The sequence below is a fragment of the Populus trichocarpa genome, chromosome 18 (genome assembly GCF_000002775.5).
Source record: "Populus trichocarpa isolate Nisqually-1 chromosome 18, P.trichocarpa_v4.1, whole genome shotgun sequence".
In the NCBI taxonomy this organism is placed as follows: domain Eukaryota; kingdom Viridiplantae; phylum Streptophyta; class Magnoliopsida; order Malpighiales; family Salicaceae; genus Populus; species Populus trichocarpa.
Window position 1 is genome coordinate 2,809,355 of NC_037302.2, and position 15,416 is coordinate 2,824,770.

At 33.6% G+C, this 15,416-nt stretch overlaps 1 protein-coding gene across 4 annotated transcripts; it reads right to left on the bottom strand.

Moving 5' to 3' along the window:
• Positions 1-6,048: 6,048 nt before the first annotated feature.
• Positions 6,049-13,726, bottom strand: LOC7462951 (protein ANTI-SILENCING 1). Of its 4 annotated transcripts, none has more exons than XM_024589808.2 (13): positions 13,409-13,725; positions 12,126-12,526; positions 11,035-11,203; positions 10,726-10,928; positions 10,128-10,502; positions 9,291-9,317; positions 8,803-8,895; positions 8,440-8,518; positions 8,160-8,250; positions 7,625-7,730; positions 7,372-7,488; positions 7,110-7,240; positions 6,049-6,503 (listed from the first exon to the last, which is right to left on the bottom strand). In XM_024589808.2, exons 2-12 carry the CDS (start codon positions 12,468-12,470, stop codon positions 7,190-7,192), a joined length of 1,656 nt encoding a protein of 551 aa, XP_024445576.2. In that variant the 5' UTR covers positions 12,471-12,526; positions 13,409-13,725; the 3' UTR covers positions 6,049-6,503; positions 7,110-7,189. The 4 variants fall into 4 exon arrangements, with proteins under 4 accessions (XP_024445576.2, XP_024445577.2, XP_052305102.1 ...); XM_024589809.2 differs by lacking the exon at positions 13,409-13,725 and adding an exon at positions 12,706-12,851; XM_052449142.1 differs by lacking the exon at positions 8,803-8,895.
• Positions 13,727-15,416: the final 1,690 nt, after the last annotated feature.

Below are 15,416 nucleotides of genomic sequence, written 5' to 3' on the forward strand. Positions count from 1 at the left end.
ATAGATTTAACTATTCTGAGCCTAGACGTTAAACTCGAATGTGATGCTAAATGACGATGATGATGAAATCATACCTCCTATTCCTGAATTTGGAGAGTTATTAGGGCTAATTTTGTTGTTTTTATTAGTGATTGGGTATTTAGTCATATACGAATGCTAGGAGGATATGAGTGGGAGGTTGGACAAACATTCAATAGTAAAAATAAATTGGTTAATACAGTTAAATGATGACACATTGCACATTCAGTTAAATACAAAGTCCAACAGTCGAACTCTACATTTTTTCCAATGTATGCAAGCACCTGAATGTAAATGGTATTTGCGTGAAGGGTATCTTAAAAGATAGAATTCATTTGAGATACCATAGTTAAAAGGACGACACATATGTATTTCGACCTTTGTCAAAAAAAGATCATTATCAGTTTGATGTAAAATTTATTGCTAATATTATATCAACCCTTGTGATGAATAAGTTTTCAATGGCAGTTCCAAGCATACAAGATGAAATAAAATTGCATTACAAGTATAAAGTTTCATATGACAAAGCATGGGTTGCAAAACAGAAGGTCATTGAACATCTTTTTAGTTCACACAAGGAATCTTTTGAAAAATTACCTAGGTTGTTATCAACAATAAAGGAATCAAATTCTAGAACATTTGTTGAATAGACGCATAAAGAAAATCTTAATGATAGTGCGATGGTTTTTGAAAGAGTATTTTGGTCATTTGAATCTTGTATTGAAGGTCAAGTATTGTAGACCATTCATCAGTGTTTATAACACACATATGTATGAAAATATTTTTTATTAGAGATTTTTTTGCTTTGCTTATAAAGATACATTACTGGTGCTAGAACAAATATTTGTATAACATCAGATAGACATGCATACATCAAGAATGGAGTAGCATAAGTTTGGCATTAACCTATAGGATACCATTAGTATTGTGTCAGACATTTTATCAGCAATTTCAATTATAAATTCAAAGACCCAGTTACGAAAAAAGATTTGATAAGGATGTGTTACGAACCTTCAATGTTCAAATTTGATTTGTGGTATAGAAAAATATGTAATCTAGACTTGTCATATAAAAAATGGCTTGAACGAGAACAAAAAAAAAGGCTTTAAGTTAAGATGGAGTTCATCGAAATAGTAATATGATAACTAATCTTTTAAAACCATTTAATCATCTTCTCAAAGGTGCTCGTGCAATGTCTATTTCAGCTCTAGTACAATTAACATTTTACAGGTGTAATAGTTATTGGGTTAAGCGGAGACGTAAAGCTAATGCTAAAATTCAACGTGGTGATATTTGACCTTGCCAATTGAGATTGAATTGACAGTGAGCGGTGATAGATCAAAAGATCATACTGCAATGTTATTTGACTTTGGCAAGAAGTGTTCAAGGTCAACTGTAACAGCCTGACCCAACCTACTAGATATTGTCTGCTTTAGGTCTTACCGCCCTCACTGATTTGTTCTTAGTGACCACACATGGCCCCAAAACGTGTCTACCAAATCAGCAATCAACATTACTAATAAGGCTAGCTACTAACTCCTCATCCGCCAATGTGGAATATTACAATCCACCCCTCTTCAATGAACCCGATGACCCCGTCGGCACAACCGGACAGCTAGTGAGGCCAGCTCTGATACCAAATATAACAGTCCAGCCTAACCTGCTAGATATTGTCTGCTTTGGGTCTTATTGTCCTTATGGATTTGTTATTGGTGACTGCGCATAGCCCCAAAACACGTCTAACAAGTCAGCAACCAACGCTACTAATAAGGACAGCTATCAACTCCTCATCCGCCGATGTGGGATATTACATCAACACTTCTATCAAACCAGGTGTTGTTAAAGAAGTTAGACAAGCAATCAATTTAAATGATAAAGCATACACATGTGGTAAAATAGCAGACATTCCAACAACTATGTTCACATGTTGTGCCCCAAGAATCACATAGACTTTATACAGTTTGTTGATAATCATTACACGATTTAGAGCTATAGATCATCAATCAATTAAAATGATAAAACATACACGTGTGGTAAATAGCAGACATTTCAATGGCTATGTTCACATGTTCTTGCATGTTGTGCCCCGAGAATCACATAGACTTCACATAGTTTATTAATGATCATTACATAATTCAGAATTATAGATCAGTATATGGCATGTCATTTCATCCATTACCAGACAAGTTAGAATTGACTAATTACACTAGACCTCAAGTTGAAGCATACTCATCTAGAAGGAAATTCGGGTGTGATCAATGAATGTTAACTCGTTTGCACAACGAGATGGATGCAAGAGAAAGTCATGCACCTTATAGGTGTGACATATGCAATAATACAAGTCATAATAAAAAAAACATGTTCTAATCAATAAAGTATGTATGACAATACAATTGTATGCAAAATATATATTATTATTTTTCTTTTTTATCATGTTATGATATATTATTATATTTTTTTTTATGCATATTAAACTTATATAGTTTCACATCAATCACAAATATTATTCGATAGGATGTCGCACACTCGAGATGGCAGATCGTTATGCTTATGCTGAGCGTCTATTTTTGGACGATAATCAGGGAGAACATGAGTATTAATATACAGAGTGTGACTTTGAGCAGGGGGAGCATGACTATGATCATTAAGAGTATCAGTCACAGTACATGCCTACCAGACCCTCCGACACTTATATCTTGGGGTTGCAGGATCGACATCAATCAGAGGACGTATTCGTTGACATTGTAATAGTTTTTAATTTCAAAATATTTTTAATTTATGTTTATTTTTGTTGTGTATGTATGTATATATTTATAATTTAAATTATTACGTAGGATGAGACCATTATTTATTGTCGTATAGACAAGGAGATGAGACTAAATAAGTGAGTCCAACCATGTGTTGCAGACAGGTTTTTTGTACATAAGTTGTCTAGACCATATCAAACTTGATCACGACTTGTTCCATGCATTGATTGAGCGATGGAGACATTAGACACCCACGTTCCATCTTAGGCATAGAGAGATGACATTGACACTACACGACGTGGCAATTTTGCTTGGACTATCCATTTATGGATGAGCAATCACGTCTTCTGGTGTTCGTAATAAAATTGTGTTATGCAAGTGATCATTTGGATTAGCACCCCCTCCTGAAATTAAAAGGGGTAACATACGTCTTAAGTGGATTGAGGAGACATTTATGACACCACCAGTTGATGCAAACGAGGAGGTCTTGCAGAGGTACAAAATAAATTATGAATATATTGATTATTTGTTAAGTTTGCATGAATCATTATGATAATCTTAATGTGTTATGTTTGCATGTCATAACATATATACTCCATTTGTTTGGCAGTGTATTATTCACTAACCTAATAGATAAATATGTGCCTTTAATTTATTTAACACTCCTGGATGATTTTGACATCATCACTATATACAGTTGGGGATCTATTGTTTTGGCATGTTTGTACATACATTTATGTCTTACATGTATGAAAAGGATCAAAAATATTTTTATTGAATAACAATTATGGTCGTAGGAACATCTTCATATAGGAAGACCACAGATACCCTAATTGTCATTTATAATTGTCCAGGCTATGGGGGTTAAACCTCATCTCTCACTCAGATGCAGGTATTGCGATGTTATTTTGCAATTATATGCATTTGTATTGTGTAATTGTAACTTTATAAAATGCAATTAAATTGATATATTTTTAATGATAGGTGGTGTGCTGATAGAGTATATGAAAATAATCCAACACGTGTTGGGATTTTATTGGAATGAGCTACACAAGTAGCATGTTATCCAAGTATTTTGTTTTCAATCAATGATTTAATAAAATTCATTAAAGTTCACCGAATTATTGTTGTTTAATATTTAAAAAATTTATATTCTACATGTCATATGGACGCTTTATTTGGATGAAAGACTGACAGTTACTCCGACTTTTTGCGTTAGCAAGATGGACATGTGGACATAAATGGTCCTACTGATATTTTTTGAGATGGTTAAGCTACATTGCCTAAACCGGGTAATGTAACAGTTCTACTACAAACAACACATTTCAATTGACATCGACACAAGTGATGCATTGTACACCATAACTCGTCGAGGTAAAAAAAGATAATTACAATTGATTAAGCCAACATGGAGCTTATGTATCATAATGAGATAACACAAAAAAATTGAGATATTTACAAAGATGTATCATGTGATTACAGATGAGAAGTATATGATTTGGTACACGAGTATCACACGTCGAGTCATTACTCTGGATCTCGAGCAAGTTCCTCCACCTCGATACATGCAGTATGAGCAACATGCCCAGCAAATTCAAAATCTTGTAAGTAATCAAATCTTTTCATAATTAATATTTGTTAAACGTTAAGTTTTATGTATTGATCTTTTGATTTAACATTAATATTTTATTAATATTATGTTGGCTTCATGTTACGGGACAGTCAAAAAGTCGTATCTTATCTTCGTAATATTGACGAAGAAAGCGAAGTTCACACTGTTGCATCCTGGTAGTTAAATATTTGTTGCACTGGACTTAATATCTTTAAAAAGAGGTTACCTCTTGACGATGTCGTGCTAGAGGACAAGGCCACTCAGGCAAGTGCAGAAGTTGGATCCATTTGTGCTATTAATGAGCCCAAATCATCTAGTAGACGATATAGACGTAGATAAATGAGTTATGTTTATATATTTTAGGTTGAATATTGTATTATTAAATTATTTTTTATTCATTTTGCATATATATATATATATATATATATATATATATATATATATATATTTTACATTCCTATTGTGATTATAAAATGTGAAAATTTATTGAATTTGGTTATAATTTATTGAGTGGGATTATTATGGCTTTTTACAAAAAAAAATTAAGAAGGAAATTTTTTGGATATAGTTACTATATAGAATAAACTCCGTCCAAGTTTTGTTCAAATTGTAAAAATTTTAACTCTCTAAAATCATAAAGTAAATTAAGTTTCAGATTAACAAAAACTACTTTTATAAACCTTTGCAAGCGCAAAACACAAATTTTCCAAAATTAAACAGTAGCCAAAACGGTATAACCGTTTATCAAAACAGTTGAACTATTTTGACTATTATCCGAACATTTTCCAAAATATCTAGCTATTTTTCAAAGCAATATGCTAACACATGCCACGATTTTGAACCACGATATTTGATTTAATATCATCTGAACCATAATATTTTTTTAAATATTACAATTCTGAACCGTGATAAAATTATAATTTATATCGCAATTCACAACCACAATATTTAGTCAAATGTCACAATTCTAAAACCACAATATTTTGCCAAATATCACAGTTCTGAAATGTTTTAAACTGCAACATCTTCGAACTGCTATTTCACCCCAAAAAAAGCTCATCATGTTTTAATTTAATATTTATTTGTATTTTATGTAATAATTACCCAATTTATCGCAAAAGCTAAGTCTCAAGCTTTCGGCCAAGGTGGTGGATACATCATTGCAAGAAACAAGACTCAAATAAATTATTATTCTTTTGCTTGGTTGTACAAGGGCCAACATCAATTGAACCTCGACCAATGGACATGCTTTTTCCCCAAGCCGATTTGGGTGAAGCAGATAAAAGGTTAATGTTGCCAAAACCTAAATCCTTTCCCGTGGATTTTCTACAGCAACTCTTAAAGCAACCATTAAAGCAAAAATCCCAAGTTTAGTGGAGAAAGAACCACCCCCTCACCTTTGTTCTAAAATGGCATCGAATTGATTGATAACTTAGCAGACTAAATGCCTAGTCAAGTTCTTGCAGGATTCAACATCCCACACGCGAGCATCAGGCGAACGAAAATCTTTACATGGACCCATAGCATTTTCTATTTTCAAGTATAATTTTAATTGATTGTGCGGCTAGTTAGCTTGGTCCAACCACGCCAGACTCGCGAGTTCATCTCTTACGGATAATCAGGCTACTGTTCTTTCCTAGAACATCTCGCAATTTATGAAACACGAGAGGCTATGACCAGGGGCAATGGGATGGTGTCATAATGTATAGAACCAATAAGAAACCCAAAAGGAAGAAAACAGACAGGAATTTCAGATGGCAATTAGTTTGCTCATCAAGTCGCTAGGTAATGGACCAAGAGACCAGACATAAAATGGCACCCATGCATGATAAGACAGACTGGGAGGAAGAATTACCACCTGATGGCTGATGTAATCCAGCCACTGGAGCAAAAAAGTTACCGAGGTAACTTACAAAACTCCAAGCTGGTAAAGGTAACATTTACATCAGTCATATGTAAATCAGGTGAACCAGCCAGCTCAGTAGTAGTTGTGAATGGGACCTGATTTCCATGTTCCAACAATGCCCGAAACTGATCCGTCTAACACATTTACTGGCGCACGACAAAAATAGTGCCTTGTTATCTAACTAGTGGAGTTCCGGCTTTCCACATGCATTCCATCCATTCTGCGAAGAAGTCGCCAAGAGAAGCATTTCAGAATTCATCAATTACCCTTGTGAAATGCCAAAATCAACATGCAGGAACTAGAGAAAAGAGTAGACAATGACATAAACTCGTGATGACATGGGGCTCCACATGAGAATTTTTGGAGGGGGAGGGGACAAAAATTGGCAATTGTTTTCTCTTGATCTTGATGCTTTCACAACCACTCTATTGGAAAAACAAGCTTAAATATTTGCAGACATGCAAGTGTGCAGCTCACTGAATAAGACTAAGCTATGGCTATGGAGGTACGCAAAAGGAAGTGGGTCCAACACGGATAGAAGTTGCTAAAAAAAGGTGGGACCTAACTCATAATCCAGTGTAATAGACAATCTCACACAGCACGTGAACTCCCCTTTAACTTCTGATGATTGACTGAATTTAAGTCCATTTCGGGCTACCTCTAACAGGGTATAATGGGTGTTTTATTTTTATTTATTTTTTTGAAAAGGAAAAATTAGAATTCGTGAGCAAAGATTGAAAATTAACACATGCATGGGCCTAATAATATTTGCATAAACCAAAAGGATAATTGGAAGGCACAGTGTTTCTATGTTGTGAGTGCTTACCCAAAACAAACAATTTTTTTAGCCTGCCCTTTTCTCTGAAAAATGTGTCAAGAAGTGCCAATAAACTGAGACATCACAGCTCATTTAGACTTCAATGTAGCCCTAAGTTTTCTCAACTCTTGCTCTTGTTGCTGGGAAAAAAAAATCAAAATGCCCATTTCAAAAAAGTAAACAAAAATCTTTTTCCCAGCATTCTTGTTGATATTAAAAAAACTTAAGAGATTACTAAATCCCAAGACATAGTTAAATTAATTATAGAGACCTGGCGTAGCTTTCTCAAAGCTAGATCTGATCTATCTTGCAGTAGGCACCATTCCATTGCCATATCATACTCAAGTGTATTGGGCTGAGAACAATGTGAAGTAGATACTGCTTCTTTCTGTGCATAAGAACATCTTTTAATCACAGCAATGGGAAGAAAAAAGGAAGAAGGAGGGAAGCGACATGACAAGTTTATACACTTGAACATTGCCTGTAGTGTGTGCAAGCATGGTTAGAGCAAGAATAAAATTTACCATCTCACGCTGCATGTGGATTCTAAGTTTATTGATAGTGAGATGACCAAAAAAGGTTGACTGCTTTCCTGGGAAACAAGGAGCAGCAATGCTACCAACCAGAGGCCTGTAAATATGAACATGAATAGAAGAATAAGTGGGAATCTAAAAAGTATAAACTGTCAAATAACAAGCAAACTAAAAGTTCACAGAGCAGATATCAAAAATAACAACAGACTTGATGCATAACAAATTATGGATTTTAGCCCATAACTGTCAAAATAAGTGCTTTACATGTCCAGAAGGCCAGGGCAAGCATTGCATACATACAGAAACAATTAAATGAAAAACAATCCCGGGCACTCCAATGCCAACAAATATAAGCTAACACTACCATGTTAACCAGTGGGGAACACTGCAGACTGAGCAGCAGGAGGGCATTACTATTGATAAAACCGGTGAGGCTTTGACTGGAATTTCTACTGGTAAAGTAGAACCACTAAGCAGGAAATATTTAATTGATGTGCACCAGTGCTGAAAGAGGGAGAAAACATACCTCCCATTTGATAGCATTAAGCAAACTTCGTCTAATTTTGCAACTGCCATCTCAGCTACTTCCCTTTTTTGGAATATAACAAAAGCCTGACCTAGAGCATAAACAACTAACAAAATCAAAATCCAGTAACAGGTGATTCTTTGTATGGCAGAATAGGGGGTGTCCAGATTCCCTCCCCCCACCCACACATTGACACAAAAAAGAAATGAAAAGAAAAGGCATTGCCCTTAATTAAAAAATTTATGATATTTAACTAGTAATTAGCCACTTTCATTTGTACCAGAGTGAGGGCTGGAACGTGCAGTCCTTTGAATCATCTTCGCAGTGCAACTTTGCTTGAAGGCTTGCCAAATGAGATCCTGATCCAGGGCAAGGAAATTATGAGCCTCAATGCATTCTCAAGGTACTGTAACAAGAAGAAACCACTACTTGGAACATGACAGAAAATAGCATAGCAAGCATAGAACCTAGAAACAAAGGCCAAGAGTGAAAGAGAGGGGGGGGGGGGGGGGGTTGAAATATCCACTTTACCGTAGGAAAACTGCACATGAAGTGTTTTACTACAGCATGGTTGTGATGTGAAACAGGAAGGGATGGAAGAGGATAAGCTAGTAAAGAAAATGAATTTTAGAATCAGAATCACCTCTACTTCTGCTGAAGTATATGACGGATCCAAATTCTGTAGCAGGACAAGAGTTCCTTGCTCATGAGCAGTTTGCATTGTTTCTTCCCATGGCTGGTAAGAATATACAAGGCGATTAAAAAATTATTATAGCGTGTCCCATTTTGACTTATTTTTTATCACATCAATATTCTACAATAGCATCTAGCTTAAAAATCACTCTTTGCTTTATTGGTTGGGCCTCCCAACTAGTCTACCTCTGGGGCTTGAGCCTCCCTATATATGATGCCCATTCAACTACAGGCTAAGCAAGTGGCCAACAATAGATTTTTTGTGGTCAGTGGGCATTGAATTCTAAACACCTTTAAAGAGTATTGACAGACATTGGTTAAATCATATTGGTTTAGCGGTCCTTCAAGAAAGAAAGCAAAATATCAACAATAAAAATGTAGGGATCGTAAAATCACTTGAAATCAGGAGCAGAAACAAATTTGAGAAAGAATACTCACAAGTCCCCGAAACCACTTGCTTCTATCCTGTCAACATATCAATAACAAAGATGTAAGTACTAAATCTAACTTTCACCACAGGTTACTCATCAAGAACAACAAAGCAGGCACTATAAGAGGTCAATGAGCACAATCAAAAGCAGGGAATGCAAGACATCAGTGAGCTGAAAATGAAGGAGATACAGGAAACCAATGAGGCTTGAACACATCTTTCCTTTTGCTGCAATCCAAATCTCAAACATATATAGCACATATTTTTTCCAGAATTCACCCTTTCTTTTCTATAACCTTACTACAGTAGTCTGTTACACTCCAAAAAATTATAGTTGGCACCATGCAGAATCTACTCAAGGCAATCTGGGATCGGTTATTTAGGTTTTTTTTCTGTAACTGTATTACTTTAGAAATTGTATTATTGTTTAAGAAGTTTGTTATTTAACTTGTTAATTAAACAGTAAACCATAGAAAGTTATATTTCTTTCCCACTCTCTTTAGAACTGTTCTACGGTTGGTACCTATGAAAAACCTTAAGCTGTATTTTAAGGACAACTATTTATGATAATGAATTGAGAATCAGATTCAACTCTCAGGTGTATTTCAGTGTGTTGAAGAAAACTCCTTGTGTTCAAGGGGTAGGTTCCTATTGTTCGTCTTCCATCTTTTCTCAGTTCAGCATTAGTACTCTTATCCTTCTAGCTCTTCACTTAAGTCAAAAGGCATTATTTTTGCTTAATAGAAGCATCGATGCTAAGTAAATGGATGTACAACATTAAAGTTATTTAACAACAGACCTTGATAAATAAAGGGAAAAAAAGGACTTCTGGCAATGCAACTTACAGTTGCTGGCCTTCGAGTGGGTTCCTGTATTTTATAGCTAGTTTTACTGCCCTCCTCTGAAGGCTGTCTTAGAGATGCTTCAGGAAACTTGCCATTAGCTAGCTTCTCATCAGGCTTTGGCTTCTCGGAAAGTGCATTGTTGGTCTCCTGGGGATCTTTAGTAAGGTTAGGCCTTGATTTATCTTCAGCAGCAGGAGTTATTTGAGCCACAGCCTTGGAACTACTGTCATTGGAATCATGTCTTAATTTCTGTGTGCTTTTCACCTTGTTATCATGAGATGCTTTTGCCGAGTCATCAAGCTTTGCTTTCTTACATGATCTGTCATCCAAGTCACCAGAAGCCTTGGCAACTTTCAATTCCTCTTCAACTAAAACCTGATCAACAAAGACATTACCAACTTTACTGTCACTCTCGCCAACATCATCTTTAGATCTTGAAGAGATGTCAATCAATATGCTTTCCTTTTTATTATCTTTAGTAATTTCACCTAACCCTGCGCCTAAATTAGATACAGAATTTTCTATTAGTGAAGATTTGTTCTTGACCAATGAAGGTTATACGTGTCTGAAATTTCCCAGTCTCACCAAAAATATCTACCTGCCTTTCATTGGTTTTAGCTACTTCATCAAACTGTACACCTGAACTAGAAGCAGCTTTCTCTCCAAGATAAGATTCTTTCTTGGCCAAAATCCTTGTGTCATCAGTAACCCCAGCATTTCCACTGACTTCTTTCTTGTTCGAATCAAGTTTTGGAACACCACTGGAATTCTGATTACCAACTCTGTTCAATAAGAACTTCACTGCAACAATTGAAGACACAGCAAACATACAGGAATGTAATGATAAAGTCTTAATCAATTTATAAAAGAATAGTACAGGAGTACTGAAGGCAAAAAAAACACATACCTTCAATCCCAGCAATTTTTTCATCTATCATATCCAAGATCCTACAGTTCCCAACATCAAATGCACGGTAAAATACAAAGTCAGCCTCTTGAAGTTCTTCATCTGATGGTAGTGGATTTCTACTATCCTTTGAACTGCATACCACATTGCATTTTCCAGCAATTGCTTCCTGATTTGATGCATGAGAAATTAACCTGACTAGAACAAGCACCTCGAAAGCACCAACCATGTTTCCAATACAAAAAAATTGAATTTGAAGTCCAGTACGAAAATTTCTTAAATTTCAGTAAAAGATAAACAGAAAACACCCAAGACGATGTTTTAAGGTGCTAAGAAATACACTGTTTCATTTCTATTCAAAAGCATTACATTTTGTATGTATGATTGTCAGTGGACATCTTATTATGCCAGAAGGACCTATTGAAGATTTGGCTACAAATTAAGAATGAAATAGATGTAATTAAAAGTGTAGGAAATATTGAAAACAATACGTTAAATTTTAAGAATGGATGACCTTATTTTCCTTGACAAGAACCCTAAGTAAAACAATCCAGAGAAAAAATGGAGGACTGCTATAAGCCCAACATAATCAAAGAAACGAATTAAAAAAGGGAAAAAAACCTCATCGTGCCTTCTCTCCCCTCAATGTGAGATCAGGCAAGGCCCCTCAAAGATGTTATGTCCAAATTCTACTTCATGTGTCAAATATAATGGAAGGTCTGAGGAACATAGGGCCCAAACATTAAAACAAAAATTGAGCATGTCTTTGCAAATATAGAACCCTCTAGTTTTCTTTAGTTTTCTCCATGAAACCTATTCTCCTTTTAGCACTTACGAGGTAACTAGATGAGTATGATGTTATGAAAGTGCTTCATGTAGAACTTCAACATGCAGCATATATTTATGTACGTTTGACCAAACATGGAACATTATTCCAATATCAATTGTCACAAAATTTATACTAAGCTTCTCCACTCCCCCATTGAAATTTATAAACCATCCAAACCATATGTCATTACAGTCATATAACAAGTCACTACCGAAGACAAGCCAAAATTATATTAAAAAAAGGTATAATCTAAAATGATTACCAAAGGATTAACATTTGCGTTGCCTACACCTTCACCAGAGGCCAAAAATAATTCATTCTTGAGAGTCTTCTCATCTCCAAGATAATTTGAAATCTCACGAGGACGGAAAAACCATAGAACCTTCACTTTCTTTGTCTTGTCAGCATTCTCCCATATCTTTATGAGCTTACCAATATAAGGCTCTGGCTCACCTTCCTTGTACATATAAACAGAATCGTAAAGAGTATAGTCCACACCATCATAAAAGAAAGATTCATAAAACTGTACATCTTTCTTTTTCCCACCAACTCCTCTCTTTTTACACCACTTGAATTCAATGCGGTCAACTTTTTCTGCTTCTACCATACTCAGATAACAGGCTATTCCAAATTGTTGTGTTCAGTAAAACATGTAGAATCAAGCTGGGAAAAAAAAACAGAAAAGAGGAAAAACATTTCAAAAATAAGCAAGGAAGCTAGAGCCATATCAGAAGATAGCTACAGTATTTTAAAACAGAGTCATGAGGACAGCCATACGTAAGAACACTTCAATCATTTCTAAACAGTGTGTAAACACCAATTAACGACATCGATAAACATACATGTTCTTCAAGAAAGTTCAAGCTCTAAGAGGACATCTAAATGTAACACTTTCTGTTGGAAACACATTAGCATTTCCAATCCACAGGTAACTTATTCATCAAGATTCACCATGCATAATTAGTTTTCCCTGCAATCACGCATTAATTTGCCGGTTAGCTTGTCTAACTTAAACTCTAAGCATTCTGACAAAAAAAAAACCCTTGGACAAACATTACACCACATAATCCGACAGTGCAGGGACACAACATTACAGTTTAAACTGTACGCCGTTAGTCCCTTAACTATTAAATTCCATTCAAGAATATCGCCACGGTGCGGCAATTTTGGGGGGTAAAACAACCCCTCCCTGATTTTCCAAAATCAATTTTTAGGTTTCCCCCCTCTTTTTGGTGAAATGAAATGCAGCTGTGGTATAATAACAACATCGCAAGAAAAAACCTCAAGAGCTGATATGTTTCAAATTATTAGAGACAAAAACTAATTCCATAATGGCATACCGATGCCACAGTAATTCTCTGTATTTATGCATAATTAAACAAAATTGACACCGCGAAAAAAAAATTATGCAAAATAACACTGCATTCATGCATGTCACCCGAAAATAAAGTAAACAGCAGCTCCTTCCATGAAAAATAAAAATAAAAATTGTCTACTAAATTAAATTCAAATAATATAATATAAAAAAACAGCTCAAAAACATACTGTGTACTTTCTCGGACTTCGGATTACGTGATCATCAAAAGAATTTCAAAAGGAAACAGAACCTGAGTCCAGTTGTGTATTATAGGTTCTAGGGAAAGCAAACGGTGCTGTTTAGTGCACGGAGTAATGCGTCTGCTCGCTCAAAACGCAATGGTGGTGACAAATGAGAATAGTAAATCGCCGGGGAAAAACTCGAAGAAGAAGAAGAGATAGCGAGTGGGTTTTTGTTCTGTGAAAACCCTAGCGAAAGCCCGCTCAATTTATCTGCGTTTTTTTCATCTTTCTTTCTTTCTTTTTAATTCTAATTTGTTGATTTGATTTGAATGTGGCTCAGGACATACGGGTAATTGAAAATTTTACATAATTTATGTTTTTCTCCCTGCATTTTAGTAATGTTTCACTTAGGCCCCGTTTAAAAGTAATTTTTATAAAAAAAAATAGTTTTTATAAAGTGAATTATTTTTTATCTTTGGTAATATAATGAAAAATAAGTTAGAAAATATTTTTTATTATTTGATTATGTTATGAAAAATGAACTGGAAAATAACTTATTAATGTTTTATTTTTTTTAAGTTTATTAAAATAATAAGTAACAAATCTTACAAATTAAAAAGTTGAATGAGAATGAAATTGAAAAAAATCTAATTTTATAAATTATCTCAAATAAAATAAATAATAATAAAAATAATAGAGATTAAATCTAACAAATAAAAAAATTAAAAGGTGATGAAATTAAAATAATAATAATTACAATTTCATAAATTATTTCAAATAAAACAAGTACCAATCAAAAGAATGAGGACCAAATTTGATAGATAAAAAATTTCAATTAAAAAATAATAAGAGAAAAGCAAATAACTATCATAAAAATAAGGATTAAAGTTAATATAAAAAGCAAATTAAATCAAATTTTAAGGGATAAAATTAAAACAAAATCAAACAAAATATATATTAATCAAAAGTTTGAGGACCAAATTTAATATAATCAGCAAATAATATGATATTTTTAAATTTTTCACAACTTCTGGAAAGTGTTTTCCGTCCAAAATAAAAGAAAAACACTTTCCTAGAAATCAAGTCAAATTTTCTTTTGACTGAAAAGTGTTTTCCGTTGACCAACTTTTCTAATGACAAACAAACACAGGAAAGTTTAGAAAGTGATTTCTAAAAAACCACTTTTCGGGCAAACAAACGCCCCCTTAGATTTCTATAGGATTTAAAAAAGTTTTCGTATAAAAATTCAATTTGATATTTAATTTTTTTATTGTTTTTTTAAATATTTTTTATTTAAAAATATATTAAAATATTACTTTTTTATTTTTTAAATTTATTTTTAATATTAATATATCAAAATTATCTGAAAAGCTATTTTTTATTTTTTAAAATATTATTTTTTTTTATTTTTTAAAATTTATTTTTTAATGGACCTTGCTATTAAATGAGTGTTGAACTCAGTTTATGAGAAGCTATTTCTACATGTTTTTGCTATATTTTTCTTCTGTTTTTCATTAAGCTGTGTTTTATTATTGTTAAATTTGCTACAAAAACCAAAATAACAAAAAACTAATGTTGTATAGTTTTTGTATAAGTTAAAAATTTGCCAGGATCCAAGTTTTTATATCTGTAAATTATAAAAATATATATATATTTTAATTCTCACCAATTTTTATATAATTTGATCCATATCTTGATTTTATTCCTAAGAAGTTTTTTTTATTGATGTGGTTTCATGTTCACAATCCCATTAAAACTAGAGGTCTTTCTATATGAACCATGTTTGTGATGGTATTGCAATAAGTTTAATAGAACAATAAAATTGATGTTGTAATTCGCATGATTGTTTTTTAAAATATATTAATAATAAAATGCACATTAATGTAACTGTAAAATAAAAAATTAATACTTATACTTTTAGATCATTTTATTACCGCCATCAATTTCAATCATTATTTTAACCAAACATTTTGGACATGCTTTTTATTGAACAATAACTTCAACCACAATTTTA